The sequence below is a fragment of the Hydractinia symbiolongicarpus genome, chromosome 7 (genome assembly GCF_029227915.1).
Source record: "Hydractinia symbiolongicarpus strain clone_291-10 chromosome 7, HSymV2.1, whole genome shotgun sequence".
In the NCBI taxonomy this organism is placed as follows: Eukaryota; Metazoa; Cnidaria; class Hydrozoa; order Anthoathecata; family Hydractiniidae; genus Hydractinia; species Hydractinia symbiolongicarpus.
Window position 1 is genome coordinate 8,668,518 of NC_079881.1, and position 21,380 is coordinate 8,689,897.

Sequence of the window (21,380 nt, forward strand, 5' to 3'; positions counted from 1 at the left end):
TAAAGTTTGCAAAAGAGTGTGAATTAGAATTTTGTATTCCGGGTAGTAAACATCTGGCTGTCAGACGCATTTCATTATTTTGTCAGTCTTATGAGGATCCGTGCATGCGTAAATTAAATTTTCTGCGAACGAAGTGAAAAATAAAACTCGTATCCCGTTTTCATGTTTTTTCTATGACTAAACTATTTCATCTACTTGATGATATCGTGTGAGACCGGTATCAGAATTTTGTGTTGCTTCTGTGCCATGCTCGAAATAATCTGAAGCGTTTGGTAGGTTTCCTAGAAACAACAAAACAAAAATGATTTAGGCAGGGAAATTCATGTTTAAAAGGAACAAATCGCACATCCTAAAAGACTCTTTAATAATAGCCGTATTCTGTTCACTATGGTTGCGCGTAGGTTTTCAGAAAATTCCTTCAGAACCCGAATTTACGGACTTTGCTTTGATTGTCCTTGTTTCTTCCAAATACTTAATAGAGGATTATTTATATCTGGATGTTTTTACATGCTAATATAAATATATCGAAGCAGCATAAATAAGGGTAGAGCTAGTCTTTTTATTTCTATTCTGGTAAAGTTTTTATTTAGTTGGTACATTATTATTTTTATGTTAAGGTTGTAGCTATCTAGCTAGCTAGATAGGCTAAAAAGTAAAAATAGCCAAATGCAGTTTGACCACAACACAAAATTCTTGTTTATGTAGCTACACATTTTCTTACTGTCATTAAAACTTATTCTGCAAAATAACTGCTGAGTAATTTTTTCAGCTGTACAGGCTAACGCCTGGCTGTTTCCTGTGTTTTTATTTAAACCGAAGCTGGGAGAGAGTTTTTTTTTGAAAAGGGTATTAGGCTATACGACACGATTCGGCTGTACTAAGTGCTTAGGCCGTTGTTAACAACCGGCATTTCCGATGTTCGCAATAAAATCGGAAATAAAGTTTGTTTCGGCTCTTTGAAGGAGGGTTATGGTGTGGGTGCGTAGTAGGGTGAAGGCGGGATATAAACGCGGTTTTTCTGGTAACACAACATCGCTGCTACATGGTATGATACTAAACGAAGAAAGAGAAAGATGAAGAGAAAGAGGACGACAAAACAAAGACATAAGACAATAGAATAGATTTGCCTAATAAAGATTCTCAGTATATTTAATATCGAAGTTTTTCCGACAGAAAAATAGCTGCAAAAACAGCATTCCGTTTTGGTGTGAGAAAAACAGTTTTTTTTTTGAAAAATATATTACACCTGAAACACTAATGTTGCGTGCGCTTCACTCGATTTACGACACACTATTAAAGCGCTCCACCTGGATGTGTGGCACTTTTTAGAGCTTTATTAAGCGATCCACTAACCGTTCAACGAACGGATACAGTTGCGTCTGGTTTCCCCAAAAAGTTGTCCCACGCAAACACGAAAAGCGATATATAATTTTTTTCCGTGGTTTTGCAAAAGCTTTGTTTAATTTAAAAATTTTTATACTAAAGTCATGTGTAGTTAGCTTTTATTTTTCCCTTGATGTAATTTCCTTGTTATGACTACGTGCACGGTCAAAGTCACAGACAATTGCGTTGTATATTTCGTTCAAAAGTTTTAATTATTCGCGCCTTTTTAAAGAAATTAACAAGATTTCTGATAACGAAGAAGAGAACAATAAATATTAAGAAGATTTTGTAAGTAAATTTTTGTTTGTTATAAACATGAATTTAAAATTTATTTAATAAATTTTGATTCATCTTTCATATTTAACCATTTACAATAAATAAATTTTGTCTGAAGCTGGATGTGCGTATATTTCTGGTAAAAATATTCTGATTATGTTTCCAACTCAACAAAAAGTCTAAGAAAATGTCAAATTCAACTTTTTATTTAAGAGGAGCTCCTTTTGTAACCCCAATCTATCAGTTAAAATGCGCGAATTTTTGTTAAATATATAAATGTCACGAGAAAGCGGCGTACCACTACTTCCAATGTATAGTTTGTACTTCTTCCGTGCCCGAAAGTATACTTTTCCAGGGACCTACCTACTGCAGACAGGTTAGCGAAATAACGGCGCGTGAAATAATTACGACGGCGCATTTCCTTTGTTTGGTTCACGACCTAGTGACTAGCCCATAATAACAAGGCTTTTTCAATAATTTGATATCAAGCATTTGCATTTGATAGGCAAGCGATGTTTTCCGATTTCTCAGATTTCAGAAAACAAAATTTCTACTCGGATTTCATACTCCTAGGGAGTGCCCAAAATTACGCGCATGCCTTGTTAGTAGCGTGTCTATAATATTTCTAACAGTTTTTTACTGCTGTTATCGTTGACTCGGATTTTAGTCAGGTGGAAATCTTAATCTTTAATAAAAAAAGTAGTTTTTTATATGTTTATCAAAGTGATGTGAAAAGAAATATTTCCTCGGTTTATCATATTAATAAAAAAGGAGTGACAGTACTGGTGAGAGATTTGGAATCTGTTCTTCAAGTTATATAAGCTGGAAACGAAGTTAGAAAAATTTATATATCTACAATCTGGGACAAATTAATTAGAAGTGTCAGAAAAAATTTCTTCAAGGTTCTACTAGCCCAGTTTTAACTCTGACAGCCTGTCTACTGGTCTACGGTACCGCGCAAAATTTAAAATCTTAGGATAGGGCTAAAACAGGGTATGGCAGTAATACCTGTCCGCGCAGAGACGGACAAAATACGGCTACTATTAAAGAGAAGAAGAGAAAATAGTTGTTAACCCGTGAAAAAATCCACGGGGCCCCACGTCAGCATTTTATCTACTCCGCGGAGGACCTGGAATGAAGCTGTGTGCAGCCAATTTGAACACACAGAGTACGGCTATAATTAAATGAATACCAAAACACCTACCAAGCAATACTGCTTTCATCGCACTGCGTGGATAGTTAAGTGACGGCATACTACTCCAAGAACAACTTGTGAAGTCAAGTTTCTCAATTTCGGAAATTGTTGAATGACCAGTGTAGCCTCCAATAACATACAACGTTTTCCCGATGATACACGTCGCAAAATTGCTTCTACAGTTTATCATAGCCGGTCCATCCGTCCATTCGTTCTCTTCGGGATCATAAAATTCCGTTGTATTTACTCGTGACGTTCCGTTATACCCACCTAAAACAAGAATTTTATTTTGTTCCGGTACTGAAATTGCAGTTGCTCCACTTCTCTTGCAGTTCATTTGCATAATATAACTCCAGGTATCTGTTTCTTGATTGTAAATTTCGCAGCTACATAAACTGTCTCCTCCATAACCGCCAAATATGTAAATACGACCGTCATGAACGACCGACGCCGCGTCACTTCTTGGAGTATTTAACGGCTGCAATAAAGTCCATTGATTTTGTTTGTGTGAATATTTTTCGACAGACGTCAGTCTTCTGTTGCCATCGAAACCAGATATAGCGTACAGTTCATCATTTAATGCAACTACGGCTATAAAACAACGTCTTATGTGCATATTGGCGACTTCTGACCACTCTCGTGTTAATGGGTTGTAACGTCTGACGGTATTTAAGTAATGTCTGCCGTCATATCCACCTAAACAAGAACAAAGGATATCCAAGAAGAACTACCACAGATGTTATATGTTTTGTGGAAGATGCGTACTGACCAAAGCACTATACATCATGGCAGTACAGCGCTGTTGAGAAGCAAATAGGCCTAGGAATGAGGTTGTAAAGAATATCTTTATTTAAAGATAGTTTGGAAGGTCAATTTCCACAAAATTACAACAGTAGCGACAAAGCCCATTCTTTCTATTTTTCATACTTAACTCAAAATATACTACTTAACAATTTTATGTTTACTTTGTGACTTGGGCTTTGTTTATGGTAAGACGAGCCCATAATATATTAAATTACCCTGAGAATTCAAACGAGTTAAAAATCAATTGCAATTAAGTTACTGCCTGCGACGCTGGACTTTACCCAAATAACTAATCTCGTTCCCAGGGTTTCTTACCTTAAGGTCTTTGGCATGATCAAAAAAAAATAGTATCCAGAAGATGAAGGGACCTACCTACAATGTATACATAATTTTGAATGATCTCCAAACCAAAATAACACCTTCCACCAGCTGGATCACGTACATGGTCAGTTATATACCATTTTTGTGACTTATTATTAAAGCATTCTGCGATATCGAGAGTGCGGCCACGATTCCATCCTCCAATACAAAATATGAGCTGAGCCGGGATGCGATGCTGCGGCTTCCACCACCTAAGATCGCGCTGTTGGATTAAATCGGTCACCATGTAATTAGAACAATCGCGGCAAACGCTGCTTACCAGTCTCCCAAAATGTTGTATTTGCTTATGTCTCAGTATCGGATGGCTATTGAATGTGTGTTCTATGTTTCTCTCATGCATGATATTATAACGAAGGCATTTCAGCAAATCGACTAAAAATTCATCTCTAACTTTTCTGTCGTGACTTACCCATTTGAAGATAGCATCAAACAAAGCCTCCTCTCGGTCTACGTTCAACTCATCGTGCTTTAGAAGTTCTAATAACTCCAGGATAGTCAATTCTAAGAAATCTTGAGAATTGGAAAAATCGGTAAACATCTGTAGCATGAACCTTGTCGACGCTTCTACCAAGTCGTGATGACAATATCGGTCTCCTAATCGTCTGACTCCTGCAGCATTTAAAATGTCTGGTTGTTATTGTTGTTTGTTGCAATTTCAAATTTACAATATATGTAGACCAACAATAACAATAAATGGGTTCTTTAATAGTGAAGGTGAGGATATGAGTGCTTGAAACCAATTATAACACTGGTAGTAATAAAGAAATAAAAGAATTATAACCTCAATAAGGTCTTAATCATAAGTACGCCCTACCTGAGCAATTATTTACATCAATTCGATCCAAGATATAAACTTTACAAAGATAAATCAAAGAAGAAAGTTCCAATCTATCTGCTACAGCAAACAGTTCCATCACATTTTCGTTGTTTAACTCGATAACTCCAGTATAAATAAACTCTAGTATCTGCTCCATCATATCTTCATCAACATCAGGAATTGTTATAACCTATTGACAGATAAATAAAAGGTATGTTTATTCAAATATGCTTCGATCAAGGTAATAAAAAAATTCGCATGAAGGATATATAAAATTTTGTGAATCCGCGCAAGTGTTAAAGAACATAAAGTTGTTAAAATTATCGTAAATAATTTTAAAAGCAAGGTTTGAAAGAATAGCACCTAATGTAAAGAAACACATTTTTCGAAAGCGTGAACAGAAGGCTTAACAACAATTCTCACTAAGGTACAAAATGCAGGCATTTTTTTCATTTTAAATGCTATAACTAAAAGGAGATTACCGTTCTCTGTACTTCCATGATTTTATTAAATTTATTAGCATTTGAAGATGATGAGATTGAAAAAAAAGAGCCCAGGGAGCCAGGACGCCGTCACCCCAACTTTTTTGACAACAATTTTTGTGTCTGCTAAGCCCCCCAGAACATTGTTAACGCAATGCAGAGAGCAGGATTCGATCTTGTTTGTCTAAGGTGAGAAGTATGGGAACCCACTACGCCACCTGCATCCACGTGATAGGGTGGCGCATTCTTGCAATTTTCTTCTGAATGTAGTGCATATTAGTTAGGAAGTAATACTTCTTATGCGTGTTGACATTTGAGAGGCGAGCGTAACCGGTACGACCTCAACGATACTACCTCAAATAAACAATTAACGTCATATGCGGCAGTACTCCATTTGGTGCCGAATAAAAGCGGTGGGAGAGGCGGAGATAAATGAGGGCGCTGGAAAATGTGTTGAAAAGTAATAATTAGGGTGTAAAATAGAAAGTATAGATATTTCAAAAAAACGCCTTTATAGTAGCTTTACTTAGCAATAAAGCATGTCAGTGCAATGCAGCATTATTGCTTCTGAGGTTATTGGCATTCAGATTATACTGTTTCAACGTATAACCAGGCAAAATTTAACAGGTAATTGAGTTTAATACTTTGCTCATCTAAATAAAGAATACCGGGCAAAAACGAACACAAGAGATTAATTTTTTATCAATAAAGGCTGAGGATGGGAAGAAACAATGATGACAGCGGCGACAACTACGACTACAACGACAATAACGGCGACGACAACGGCCACGACGACAACAACAGTCACGACGACAACAATGGCCACGACGACTACAACGACGATAACGACGATAACGACGACTACAACTACGATAACGACGACGACAACTACGATAACGACGACAACAACTACGGCGACTGCAACCACAACTTTATACTGTATTGTTTTCTACCTTACTTGTACACATAAAAAACACAAAAAAAGCTTATTTAGAGACGGGGAAGTCATTATTCAGTATTAAATGAAGAAATATTATTGAATTTGGATAGGTAGGTTTTGGCGTTAGAACTGAGTTGGATGGTTCTCCTCATTCGCCACTAACACAAGTTTACCTTTGAGTGAAACTCCTTGAATTCGCGTGTCACCATCACTTTAAACACTGGACTAGCCGCCGCCAAGATAACACTATGAGCATCATGATCCACGTTATTCATTGATCGTACAACGATGTCGCACATGTCCTTGGAGTGACGCATTGCTTGCAGCGATGACACGAGATAATCAAGCATGTTTGTTGTTTGATCCTCAACGAAGGCCATGACATAATTATCGACGTATTGATGCAATCTTTCGTTGATATGTCATGTTGAATGAACCATCGCGCCTGTGTTCTCTTAGGTCAATAAGAAATGTAATTTGACGTCACTTGACGTACGCTGAATATACTGTAATGGCGTCAAATGACGTAAATATTGAAAACGCAACAAAAATTTATTTTAACTATTCTTCGTACCACGCCATTAATAGAGAGAGGTAAAATCATCTTGGTAAGGATGTGTAATCTGTTGAAGACAATTTGTTTGGAGCACAAAGCTATGCCACTACGACAGCGTTAAAAATATTGAAGAAACAAATAGAACTTGTGTATTTTTCAGAGACGGTGGAAAATCTTATTCCTTTTCAGGAATGAATATGTTTGTATAATTTTTTTCCCACTCAGTAATGACGCAAATAATCATAATGATAAAATATATCTATCTTGCATTTGAGATTACACGCTTTTTGTTGGAATGATGTTTTTTTGTTTGAACATAAATATTTTTAACTTCTAGGCAAAAATTATCCTGTTGTATTCTTTTTCTTGAAATGAAATGCAGCAGTTCCGCTGGTACACATTCTTTCTGTTTTATGCAAATCCAACATAGCAACAAGCAAACTATTGCAACGTACTTTGTCGCAAATATACCGCCACGGTTTTACCACTAAACTTTATAAAATATTTTTAAGAACACACCCAAATTTTAAATTTAAAGTTTTTTTCCAATTTGACTTCATTCTCCGGTATAGCGCAAAAAGCTCACGTGTTTTCATGTTAGCACGTGCGCACTTTGACAAAATAAGAGTGGGGCAATATTTTCTATTCTTATTAATATTTTAAAAAATACAAATTTAGTTGCTATCATTATAAGCTTGTTTAAATTTGTGATGAAGTTACTCAAATGTGAACGCTAATCAAAGTTATTATCAGACAAGAGTGACATGCTTTTTTAGAAAATACCTTGAACTAGCTTAAACTCTGTAAGATTCCCTTAGCTAAATCAACTGAACATTATGCTCACCTAGTGCGAAATGTTTATGCTTTTAACAAAGGTTAGAATGATGAACAAGCTACAACCCTGAAACAAATATTTGGGAAATTGTCTGTTCAGCTCTTTCTCCAAATGGGCAAATGGCATCAATTGGACAGTGCTCTGCAACCGGTATGCTACAGCAGTCATACTTTGCCAGGGGTTTTGGCCGAGTAACCATCGTCAAAAATGCGCTAGCTGCACTTTACACAACGCGCACATTATAAAATAAGTCGCGCCATAATTCAGAAAGCCCGAAATACGTTGGAATTGAGGTATTCTGACGTCAGCCCAAATTGGCTTACCTCTCACTTAAAAACAAGTTGACTTCATATAAAAGAGCTTGGAAAATTGAATAGGATCTTTTTTTTCTCTCGGAAAAAACATATATTGATTCTGAAGATTTTGGATTTAGAAGTTCCACTAACTACGCAAGCTTAACTTTTTAAAAATATTTTGGTTTATTTTTAAGCAATGAGCGTAAAAATGCTTAAAGAACAACAATGCAACACTTTTCTAAACACCCTGTGGGGCTAGCAAATCATTAGAGCTGTAGATTTGACATACGCGTGCACAAAAGTGGTTATGTTGCAGTCAGTCGGCTACAAAGTATTGAAAATTTGACGCTTTTGTCCATATTTGAAAATTGAGTAAACTCAACAATTCTACAAAGGATTGTATTCATAACTTTAATAACGGATGGTTGTGGCACGTTGTGTGAAGGGCGTTTTCAGAGAGAGAAATTGAGTTGCAAAATCACCATTTGGTTTATATTACCAGAGTTGCATTATGATTTATTCTCCTCTAAACAAGAATTTATTCTCCTATAATTGAACAATACAACAGAAATCCCAAACTTTAACCACCACAGCTTACCCCTGGTTTTTGCAAAAATATTTTAAATCAATCAGAAAAGATCACTTCTTAAATAAGAAGTAGGATGAGGGGGTAGAGGCTAAAGCCCCCTCCCCTCTCACTCCAGCTCGATCTGTCTGTTATGATTAAATACGAACGGCTTAAGTTAGTCTACAAGGGAGTTTATGACTTCCTTTTTACCAATAATGATTTTAGTATGGCTGCGCTCTAGTTTTGTGTTCCTACAACGATAAGAATATTGTTTTATTTCCGTTTCTTTCCAAAATAATTTGTAAAACATGATACAAATTTTTATTTTATGACTTCCAACTATTTAAGACTGGTTTATAAAGATAGAATAAAAATATAAAAAATGTTATATACTAGCTACTTACTACGAAATTGATTTAAATTATGTTATCAAAAAAACTTAATACTTCTATGCTCCTTTCAAATTATTCATAACATACTAATATCGAACAAAATAGCATTCGTTTAGCAAATATGTATGGCAAAAACTGAAAATTAACCTTTTTCTGACTTTGGTCATTCTTCTTTGCCATATTGAAGTGGTCTTTCAGAATTATTTGGATTTGATCTGACTTTGACGTCGTTTCGTTGCTCTGGAAACTCCTTTTGAAACTTCGATCATTTAAAGAAGAGCCAGAACGTCTTATAGCCTTAAGGTACACTAGACTGTTTTTTTTTACTGAACAAAAATTCATCTGTAGACCAGGGTATTTGAAAGAAGAACATCAATTTGGATTATTGAATTGGAGGAAAACAGTCACATATTTTCCTTGTATTTATTTTAGTAAGATACGCAGGTTTTACTCAGAACGAGTGATTAAAAACGCAAGGGTATTCTTCTTAGATTTTTGGCGGCGTTTCCAGATATTCTATCCTTTTTTAAAAAATGTTTTTAAGAAAAGCGCAGCGAAACATCAAAGACAATAAATTTAGGATTAAATTTAGTGCCGCATTCAATGATTTGCCAAGTTTACGTCAAATTTAGGGATCTTCCATGGTATTCAAAAGCCAAAGCTATATTGCAAGAATGTTAGAGGTCTTAATTTTCTTCAAAGAACAGTACATATCCTGATTTACTTCTTATTGAAGAAAGAGGAAGCAACTTAAAGATAATTCAAGATAATAGATTTTTCAGTAACAGTGTCATTTGTTATAATTTCTAATATAAACTACAATAAACAAAATTTCTATTCGGAATTTAAAAAACAAACCATCAAAGAATCATTATCAATTTTTACATGATTTGAACACATCATCATTATTGTACCAATCACACTAATTTTCTGAGACCTTACAAAGTATTTAATTAAAAAAGTATATAAAAAATCAATAAGAATTGTGGAAATCTTATACTATAACAAAATAAAGGTTGCATTTAACCATTAGACTCGAAAGGAAGCAAATCGGCGTCGCAGCAAGGAAAAGATGCTGACATGCCACATACTAGCCATAGCGTGATGATTTAATTTTGAGATATCAAGATACGAAAGAAAATCAAACTTTCTCTCCGTTAATGCTTACGTTCACCAACGTAGAGGGAACAGGTAGTCAAAAAAAAGCTACGGAGTCTAATGGGTTAAGATGCACAAGATGTTTTATATCAATCAGTTAAATACCCTGTAAAACACTTCCAACTCTGTCAGTTGATCTCTACTTGGAATACTTTCAGTTACATTAAAGCTTTTACCCAAATTACGTTTAAAGTAATTGATTTTAGTTGCATCGTCATAGTAAGTTCCATAGATGGATTTCTTAGTTCCGACTCTTAATTCGTCCCGTCCAAAACAGGGTCCGTAGCTGCGGGAATAGCAAATCGATTGTGATCCACTTTTGATCAGAGTTTTCTTCGTCTGGAGACTTAAACTGAAGAGGAAAGCTTTTGAGCTGGTTAGGGAAGTTGAAGAAGCTGGAATAAAAAACAATAGAAATAAAAACTATTATTAATATATATTACTAGGTAGAAAAAAGTGGGACATTGAACCAAATTTAGTACGTATTTAAAGTTTATTCGAATAGGAAGTAGTGTTCAAAACTATCAGTGTTTGTTCTTATAACCTATATCTTTTTTCACAGAAAAAGGAAAGTTTTGGGGTTGTTCAAGTGTTAAGCTAACTCAAAGAGAGAGTTAGCTGTCCTCACAACTTTAACATTTTGTAAAAACTTTTTCTCTTTTCGGTTACAATGGTCTTTAAAAGCCACAGTGCTTTTTTTATATTTTAACGGCTACATATGTATTTATTTTTCATCGTAGAAACATAAGGGCAAGCTACCTTGCATTTAATATTTGAGACACTTACAGCTCCATGCAATGTCGGAATATCCTCCAAAGATTTTCCACCCGTTAGAGTAATTAAAGATGGTAACGGTATGCGATTTGTAATCACAAAGAGTATGAAACGTGGAGGCTTTCCAGTTATCTCTTGTTCCCTTCCAACACAACGCATATTTGCCAAACGCCTCTTCCTCCTTCAGCCATCCTGCAAGAACTTCTGACTGCTTCTTTGTTAAAATCGAAGAAGGTACTGGTAAAATATAAAATTCTAGTTATGTAGTTATGACCTATACATTCTGAAAGTTTGGTTTAGCTATGAGTCCTGTGTTAGTATATTTGGAACTTAGAAAGTAAAGAATATTGCAGCTACGTATTATGTTTATAACATTCAGGAATTAATCACCGTAAATATAGCAAACATGATGCCTAAGAACTATTTCAAAGTTTGTTATAAGCACTTACACGTAAAGAATTTGATGCTGAAACTGCTTTCAATGATCTGTTCAAATTCTTGAATAACGCACTTATAAATGCCAGGTTTCGTAATTTCTGCAGTCAGCGTAAAGGAAGTCTCGGTTGTGGATACGGTGACTGGAATTTCTTTCTTGTCATCAAGAAGCATGACTTTGCCAGACATGTTTTTCGGTGTACCCAAAGCAGAACAATTAATAACTTTTGATGAAGTGACTACTTCGGAAAGGAATGCTGGCTTTTTGGTGAATTGCAATGGTCTCGATTTTAACTGTATGCTTTGTATGGCTTTACCTGTGATAGCGCAATTACAGGATTCAAAAAGTAAAGAGACATACTAACGATAAAAAAATGCCAACCACACAAGAATGTAAAATGACAAATTATTACGATTAACCCTCTCTCACCCCTATGTACTTTTTTTATAACGTTTTATGTGCTTATTTGCAAATTTAATAATATTTAATTTGACCAGGCTGTTACTGCATATTTGGGCAACACTTGTCTGGAGTTACGCCAATAAAGCCCTGGAGTTACGCTATTCCAGCATTAGGGAGCCCCAAGTAGCCAAGCAGAAACAGACTTAGCAACCATTAGCATGTGACACAAAAGCATTGGTTGAAACTAAGATACAAATACAACTTTCAGTTCATACCTAAATAATTTTCTGCTTCGCAAACGTAATAGCCTTCATCTTCAACACGCACATTGAAAATTTCTAGCAAACCTTCGTCTGTCTGATGTCGTCCAGCAGGTAGTTTTCCATATCCTCGTTTCCATGTTATTTTAGATTGTGGGTTTGAAACTACTTTACATTCAGGAAATTTAAAGTTGGAGCGAAGATTTGCATAAATTGGACCATTTGGTAGATGTATAATAGGAGCAGCTGTAAAAGAGTAACAAGTTGAAAAATTTTAAATACACTCGTAAATGTCTTGAAGTGCAGTTTTGATGACAACAATTTTGTTATAAAAAGAAATTTGTACAACACTTACCATGCACAGTAAGGTAACCAGTAGCATTTGCATCTCCTAAGATACTCTCAGCGATACAGGTGACGTTGCCACGATCATCCCACGTGATGTTTTTGACATGTAAATATGATGAAATAAACGATTCGTGAGGATCAGTCTCAATGGTCACATTTGTGTTTGTGAAATGGTGCTCCCATCTTACAGCCGGTATAGGGTTTCCAAAGAATTGACATTTTAGAATTTTGTCATCACTTTCATTGGCTACAGGATACAAATCTTTTTCTTGGAGTCTTGGAAAAAACAAGCCAAGTCCTCTTTCTCCTTCTTTACCTGGTGGTCCTGGAGGACCTGGTGGACCTGACGGACCCTAAAAATCAATCCGTTGTTAAGTCTTGGAATATGATACATTGCAAAAATAAATTGAATTATACATTATCCAAATACTGTACCAAGGCATTTTGTTACTAATTTGCATGTTTCTTCTTCAGTTGCTGCAATGAGCTGTGTTATGATTTGGCATAGACAGGCAAAGCGCATAAAATTTGTATGAGGTTATTTTTAAAGTTATTGTCATTTAAATCTCTTGTACTAAAGATTACGATTTTGTTTTTGTATTGGTTAATATGTCACCTCTTTTTTCCTCTATCTTACTCATGTTTCGCATCCTTACAAAAATGTATATGAATAAACTCTAATTTTGAGCAATGTTTCATCTTTTTAAAATTCGCTTCATGTTCATGAAGTGGCATTAAAATCTCTCGAAGTAATTTGATAAAAACTATGTGAAGACAATGTATAAAATTACCATCGGTCCAGGTTGGCTTGTGCCTATAAGAAAGAAAATACAACGTTAAAACAACGAGGACGTTGATATTTTAATGCACTTTAAATGCACACTAATCATTTAAATGCACATTAGCAAAATTTAGCATAAGTTAAGTAAGCCACGTCACACAAAATCTCTTACTTCATTCAAGCTGCAGAGCTATAATTTTAGCTTTTATCAGCATCAGCATGTTAAACAATTTTAAGGCGGGTTTAAACTATCTTACTAGCACAGAGACTTAACCCTTAGAGTAGCTATGTACCTATTTTTAAAAAGATCTATCTAGAAAAAGATCTATCTAGAAAAATAACTAACTTTCCACAATTGCAATATTTGGACAAGGAAAAGACTTAAACGGTTCATATGTTTGGAACAGTTGTGTAGACCAATTTAACCTCTCTCTAAAACATGTGGAGCACTTTCAATAATAACGTAACTTTTGGAAGGCAATATTACATGTCGCCTAGATTTTAATATGCGCTTTGGACAGGTATTCGTTTGTAAGAATCACACTTTCTAATTTTCCTAGAAAATTACACACGTAACATGCAATTTTTTAAACAACCAACTTTTTTATTAAAACGGCAATTGATTTTATTGGTATTCTCGTTTTTACTGTCTTTTGTTATTTTACTTCCTCAAGTTGCTGTAGTAGACATATCGCACTATAAAGTGGGGAAGCCTTCTTTTTAAGATTTGTTGTGATTGGGTAATCTACACGAAATATATGCTATATTTTGGTTTCTACCAAGAAACGAGTATAATTTTTACTTATTTTTCAATTTTACAGTGCAAAAAGCTCATATTTTTTCCCTGATTGGTTAAAAACTCGCTGAGTAAAGTTTATTGTTTTCTTGAAAAACGAGAACTTGTCGGTAAATTTGTTCCATAATTTTCTCCTTATAAAAAAACAAAAGTTATTTTTACAAAACAAACTAACAATCAATCATAAATATTTACAGTTCAATTATCCTTTTGTTTTAACATCGGCATTAAAGAGAAGTGCGCTCTTAACCGTACATATTTTTTGTTTAACTATGACTTTAGGTTAGTGAGGTTATATGTATAGCGCGTTGAAGGAGTTTTTTGTTTAATTCGATTGTTTAACTCAACTTCAATTAATTTGTATTGATTAAACATAAATATTTTACTTTAAAATTTATTTCCATTTAATTTCAATAAGGCGTGACATAAACAAACTTTTTCTTTTTTACTGATACTAAGATGAGTTTTGGTTGTAACAGAACAAGAAAGGTTTTTAGTTAAAATAAATGCATATATCTTGACTTACAGTTACATTTCGCCACAGTCTTGCATATTTGTTCCTCTGGAAGCGCAAGAAAGATGTTTTGTACGATCTTGGTTAGTTCTTCATAGATTGAGTCTATATTTTCTTTTCTCTTGATCATACCAAACAGATTTTCAAGATCAGAAGCACCTGTTGCATTGACATCTCGTCGCCTTCTCAGCTTTCCATATCCATTGCTTTCAGCGTCTGCTGTCAAATAGAAAAGATTATATAAATAGGTCAGTAAGTTCTTTCATCCCTGAAGATTCAATCCTAACGGCTGTCTATTCTTCTCCTCCGACGGTAACTATGCCAACATTACCCGCTCAAAAGACGTAAAGCATTGCTTTAACTTATTTAACATTCACTTGCCACACAAGCCAATTGGGGTCAGTAGATGGCTCTAATAGGGCAGACAGCATTACATTTAAGATGCGCCAGAATGGAAACTGGAACCTAAAGCCTTTGCCCCAAGCTTAAACTTTTAGGATTATAAGTTAAATGTGCTACCAATACACCATCTCTACCGCTAGACTGAATAAAAATCTATAAAAAAAACTAAAATTACTTTTATCTCTGCTATGGTTCTGTTGCCGGCTTATTAGTTCTAATTCAACTTATCATAATGGTGGAAATGCTTTGCAAAGGCTAGGATAAATTGCAGGATAAAAGAAATGTTAAGGTTGCCTTTATGTTTAAGAAGATTACAGCATTATTGCAGTTTTTAAGCTAGACAAACTTTTACAACGTTTGGGTATTTAAAGCACAGGAAAAATATCTTTGTTGTCAAATGTTGCAGAGAATTAAAGTTAAATAATATGCAAAATAATAAAATAACCAACTTTAGTGTACAACACGTAAAAAAGGTGCTAGTTGCTCTTTTAGCGATTTTTACTTATTGAAAAAACGTTATATTGCACGTTGAAATTATTCGTGGTTCGTTAAGTACTCTAAGCTAAAACGAGAAACAAGCGAGCAACTAGAAAGAGGACCCAGTTTTTTTACCACTTAAATATTGGAATAGATAACGTGGGGGAAATTTACGCAACTGTATTTTCTGCGATTAGAATATTGGCCGCACTTTTTGACTGATTACGTCTTTTGTTGTTTGGTCATTATTAGAAAATCATTTCTTCTTTATTGTTTTGTGGGTGAAAAGTCTCACTTACCCGAACAGATATTTAGAATATTGCTAAATAAGTAAAAATAGTATATTATTTACAAAGCTTAGTGTGTTGTTTTTTTATGACAATGATACTTGTCAAACCGGAAGAACACCCTCCTTTTTTAACAATAACTTTACCCTTTGTTTAACTTTCTTTCAAGTGATTTGACAAAGGTTTTAATTTAGTATAACGAAATTATAAAATTATACTTATTATATATAACTCTAAGTGAAATTCTTTTTATATCTAATTTTGGTCTAAAATATTACTTTGACTTTAAAATATTTTTAGAGTCATCTTTCTTGAAGCTAGTAACATAGCATTTTTTAACAAATACAGCTCCCAGTGTTGTCTCTGTTCCTTCCTAGCAAATTCATCATAAAAACGTAATTATTTATAAGCAGGTTGTCTAGACGTCTATGTGGTTCTAAAATGTGTATAATTTCTTGCACCTTGACCTTTTGAGTGGTCCGTTTAATACACGCAATTCTGCGGAAATTGCGGGGATTTTGATTATTGAATCGTTTCGTAGCCCCTTTAACAGGTTGTCTATCGTCTTGTAATTAAGTGATATAATTTCTAGTACCTTGACCTTGTTGATCGGTCAGGTTATTACACAATGTTATTTTAATGCGTGAGGATGGAGAGTAACATCAATGGCGGAGATCTTTCTTGTACCGCTTTGTAGCTCCTTTAAAAAACGGATGAACTGCTTGTAATTTAAAATTATGGGGTTCCTTATACAAATTGACGTGTAGAGTTATGGTTTACCGTCTGGATTAGAAAAGGTATTCGTATTATGATTGTACCTGCTACGCACAAAATGTTCCAACGAAGTATTATATTCATTATAGTAAATATTTTCACGAACGCGAACGCATATTTTGACCAATAACAGAAGTAAATTTACGGAGCAAAGCTCCCTAATTTTGTCTGTCATGGCGACAATGCTCGGGTTAGCTTTCCCTCGAGAACTGTTAGTTGAAAAAATATAAAGGTTTAACAGCTAACATGACACTTTTATGAACCCGGTAATCTTAATTTTTTGATACTTCTATTTAAAATAATTTTGTGTAAAAAAAAAAAAAATATGTATCAAATAATCTCTATCCACCTAAGGGTCCATGTCAGTAAAATATACTTTATCAAGCGACAGGGCCATGAACGTCGGATATCAGTAAACAAGTTATTGATATAAAATCCATTTCTTTCCAAACAATATTTTATATTGTTTAAAAGAAAAAATTTAAAAAAACTAAATAAAGTATATTCCTACCCAAATTTCCATGACTTTTTGAATCCTCAAATCGAACGCAGTTTAAAGTTGATAAACAATTTGTCAAGAAAATGAACGCATAAATTAAACCTTGAATTTTTATCTCCATGTTGAGATATGAACTTGTCTTTCTCGCCAAGAGAATGACAATCAGGAAAGTAGACCTATTTATATTTTGCTCATCTGGACAATTGAAAAGAATTCTTAGAAATGTTTTGTTTTTAAAAAAAGATGTTTGTTTACCTTTCATGACGTTGAGTTTTTTATAAGCATTGACTAACCTTCAGTAACTTATTGAAGCGATTGTAAACAAACTGATTCTTCGCCTTACTGGTTGTTTTACTCGTGATAGCCGTAGAAGAAGTAATACCTTACATAATGATGTCATTACCAAAGACGAGAGACTTAGCTGACTTGCATGACCGCTTTTTAGCTTGTAATGTATAAATTCTATCTCGGTTAGGTGTATTGGGTATAACAATATAAACATTAAACAACGCAGAACACTGAAGAATTTCATGACAAAAAAATACAATTCGAGAGCATTAAAAAACCCACCTCGCCTAGGTTAGGAGTGCTTGGTAGAATGTGTTGAATGTAAAAAATCATTCTGCATTGCCGGGATTCCAGCAAATTTTATTGACTTATCGGCAAAGGTGAGCTGGCTCGCTTTTGGTACAAACACGTTCCGTTTTTATTTGAAATTTAATAGAGTAGCTAAAATGTCGGCTAGCCGAGCCAGCCCCGTGCATTGCTTTTGATTAAACATTCGGGGTTTGCAGCCATTGTCCTTTACGTTAGGGAAGCGTTTTCTTATCAGAGATTTTAAATTTGTAAATGAGTCTTGTTTAAACCGAATTTGAAAAAAATATAGACAAGTTTCGACGTAATACAATATATTTATTTGCTTTTAGAATTATCCATTTGCATGTACATACATTGGACCAATAATTACGCTCTTTATTAGCCGGCAATGGCTTTTTGGGCCACTATAATCATGGCTAAAAATATTAATTATCTGAGCAGTAGTTTAGAATCTTGTATCGACCAAGGAAATGTTTTACTTAGAGAGTTATTAAGAATACGTAACATTCACTCCAAATTCTATAACTTGTGCATTTACTGTTTGTGTGTGTATTCTGGTGTATTTAAAAGGCGTGTAATGTCACTCAGCAAAAGCGAAAAACTTGACTCCTTAGATAATCTTCGGGTTAATATCACTTTCTGGTGTGCCGATTTTGATGATTATTGCAAAAAATAATTTTAAATTAGTTCGAGTTTTAATTGTTCAGATGCTATGGTTTGATCTACTCTATCTTATTGGTAAAAAATCGGCAACAAGTGACCAAATTTTGGCTGAGTGACTATGATTTTACGCCGACCAACAATTTTTATCTCTACCTAAAACACGTGGAAAATAAAAACTGTAAAAAAAAGAAGACAACATTTTGTGAAGAACATTATTTCGCGTTTCTCTAAATATTATCTAGTTGCACATCATCGGTTGTGTAGGTTCTAAAGAAAGTTTTTAAATAATGTTTCACGTTAGCGTAGCAGAGAAAAACAGAGCCGAGGCAAAAGTTGAAGATCAAAGCAGAAAAATTTTTAAATGAAATAAAAATAAATTTTTCATTGTCCTCTTGTGTTTTAATAAAAGAAAAAAGGATAGAAAATAAAAACTTTTGTGGTCATTTTCGATCTGGAAATTAGTCGGCAAAAAGTTACTAAATTTTTTGCCGACTTTTATTTTTTGGTTTCTTTTTATCCTATTTTTTACCGTTTTTTTAGAATTTCTTTTGTTGCATGTACATTATCTGCAATCAGTTTATTCTGTCCATCCTTTGTTCGTAATTACCGCCATTTTGATGTTATGAATATGTTATTTTCATACCTACAAAATCAGTTTTAAGTTTTATACTTGATTTACGATGGCCCTGAGGCATCACTTCTCTTATTGACATATAGTTGACATCAGACATGTTTTTGATGTAAACGTGCACCTAGTTTCTTCCACAAGAGATCATTTTAAGGTTTTGTCACTTCTCTTTCTTAAAGATTCTTTAAAGAATACCAACAACATTTAATTTCACTTTAACGTTTTGTAGTTTTCATTCACCACATTTATTCCTTCTTTTATGACCGTTTTCCATAATAGATTCAACAGTATCGAAATCTTTGACAACACAAAACAGTGTTGTGGGGGTTACGGTTACGTCAATTCCTTTTGTTAAATTTACACGTTCCCACTTAACATGTACATTTATAAGTTTTCCTTCCCATCCTTTGTTGTATCGGAGCCACTTGTGTGAATACGTTTCAACAGACACCCAGGTTAAGATTCTATTTGCTTTTTTCTTTCTCTGGTGTTTTTTTTTTATGTAGTTCGTATTGAAAATATCTTTTAACGATTCTTTCCATCGTATGATTATGTAATCCATTTATCCATTTTATGGTTATGTAAATCTTGGTAAAAAGAAAAGAGAGCAGCAATTGAAGCTAGCTAGCTACTTATCTGAACCAGGGTATAAAATTATACAACGTTATATTTTTATAATTTTTAGCAACTACAGGCAGTTGTGTATACTTTTAATAGATGACTTGCCAATGCTCTCAAAAACGTAAAAAGTTTGCGGTTTTTTGCACATGCGCAGGTATTTTTGTAGGGGGAAAATATAAACAACAGACCACGGTAATCATACAAATCTATCAAAAATAATTAATTCCAATTTCTTTTTTTATATTATGTTTCCAAAAAAATCTTTAAACTCCTTTAAAAACCATTTTGCTTTAACCTACAAAAAAGTATGCAGATGCCCATTGTTCTTAAACATTTCAATATATTCAACGTTTTTCAATTGTATAGAATAAAATAAAAATAGAATAAAATTTGAGATAATATATTTTTTGATATGATTACAACAAAACAGTCATTTAGCCCCATGTAAACATAAAGTACATAAAGTAGTAAAATTCAACAAATTCAAAATTTATTAGGTTCGTTTCATACTTTTAATAGAAAAAATTAAGAAACTAAAGTTTTCTTTTAAAAATTTTGATAAAAATTCAGACTCTTTTAAAACTAAAAAATGTTGGCGCCGTTTATGATACAAATGTGTTCAAAAAGTTGTTCCCATAAAGAGAAAACAGCCAGGTTCAGTCTGAATGAATACAAATTCTTATATTTTCCCAATCAATCTTCGATGATTGTTCTGGGTGCTTATTTTAACTTTTGTTTTTATTTAACTTTCTGTCCCCTTATTAAGTTAAAAATATATTGTATAAAGCGAGTAAGTTCATCTTTTGTGTGCGTATGTAGACGTTTTTCTCTGCCTGCAATGTTTTCTTTTCGCGCTTGGTTGACATTTTTAATATGACCCAATCATCTTCTCTTCTTTTGTGTCGCCTTTTTACCTAAAATGGTATCGAAACAGACCGTTTCCAAATCTTTCTTTATACGTAGGTGGGTATTTTAAACGCGAGCTCGTTAGGCTCAAATACAATACACAAATAAGTTTAAGGTAATAATAATAGGTAATAATAGCTAGTTTCGAAAAGTTTAAAAAAGCATTCAGTAATAAACAAACTTAGAGAAACGCATAGCAGCTCTTTTTATACATGCAAGAAAATACAATTATTTTCTGTTAGGGTTAATTGGATTGACTTAATTTTCTTTGAATTGCTGAAGTGTCATTTATTTTAGTTGCACGGCTTTATAACAAACTTATCTTGTTGTGTTGTTACTCATAGTAAAATATATAACCCATTTATGACTTATGGAATTAAAACTTAGCATAATGCTTTGAAGAAATTAAACAGTTAAGGTTTCTTTCAGTCTATACCTTTGAGCTATACGTAATCTTTAAGTTTCTGCTTTGAACTTCTTTACGTCATTATTGATGTGCGGCCCAACATAAAACGAATCCACTAAAGTAAAAAAATTCTTCGGGGCAAAACACTAAGTTCACAATGAAAAGACAACATTCAGGAACTAACTTTTGCGTGATTTTATACACTAGGTTAAGCAAATATAAAAAAATTTTGGAGTTAACTTTTTCTGCAATTGTACAAAATTGCGTATAATATATATTGCAGCAGTAGAAACACCAAAAACCAAACTTTGCTATTCTGCTTTTTTCTTTCTCTTCTCTTCTTTCTTCCTCTCTTAAAATCTCTTTTCTTCTAAGCACTCTTACTCAAGACAACCCTCTGTTACCAAATGTAGCTGCAGAAAATATATATGACAAAATAAATTAATTCTTGTTTTACTGTCACATTTGCGTATACTACTCGTGTTCAAAAACCTTTTAAACTATTTATACAACATTACCGTATATGAACTAAAAGTTAAAGAAGATTCTAGATGGATAATATATTGCATAAATAAAAAAATATAAATACAAAACAAAAAGAAAAATACATTCTTCTTCAATTAGAATGATCACATAGTTTTTAAGGACGTTAAAAAACGAGTATATATGAAAAGAACTATGAAAGAGGCTATTATATATGTGAAACAAAGGGTAAATTAATATATC

The 21,380-nt window shown here is 33.7% G+C and overlaps 2 protein-coding genes across 4 annotated transcripts; both read right to left on the reverse strand.

Moving 5' to 3' along the window:
* Positions 1-152: 152 nt before the first annotated feature.
* On the reverse strand, positions 153-7,013 carry LOC130648468 (kelch-like protein 10). Its single transcript, XM_057454521.1, has 5 exons — positions 6,452-7,013; positions 4,854-5,046; positions 4,031-4,666; positions 2,864-3,550; positions 153-281 (listed from the first exon to the last, which is right to left on the reverse strand). Exons 1-5 carry the CDS (start codon positions 6,656-6,658, stop codon positions 178-180), a joined length of 1,827 nt encoding a protein of 608 aa, XP_057310504.1. The 5' UTR covers positions 6,659-7,013; the 3' UTR covers positions 153-177.
* Positions 7,014-9,685: 2,672 nt separating this feature from the next.
* On the reverse strand, positions 9,686-21,155 carry LOC130649388 (contactin-4-like). Of its 3 annotated transcripts, none has more exons than XM_057455660.1 (8): positions 20,685-21,155; positions 14,407-14,613; positions 13,095-13,117; positions 12,311-12,656; positions 11,971-12,201; positions 11,307-11,609; positions 10,870-11,094; positions 9,686-10,478 (listed from the first exon to the last, which is right to left on the reverse strand). In XM_057455660.1, exons 2-8 carry the CDS (start codon positions 14,522-14,524, stop codon positions 10,177-10,179), a joined length of 1,548 nt encoding a protein of 515 aa, XP_057311643.1. In that variant the 5' UTR covers positions 14,525-14,613; positions 20,685-21,155; the 3' UTR covers positions 9,686-10,176. The 3 variants fall into 3 exon arrangements, with proteins under 3 accessions (XP_057311643.1, XP_057311641.1, XP_057311642.1); XM_057455658.1 differs by lacking the exon at positions 20,685-21,155 and adding an exon at positions 16,846-17,005; XM_057455659.1 differs by lacking the exon at positions 20,685-21,155 and adding an exon at positions 16,846-17,004 and having other exon boundaries at positions 14,407-14,610.
* Between the last annotated feature and the right edge of the window lie 225 nt (positions 21,156-21,380).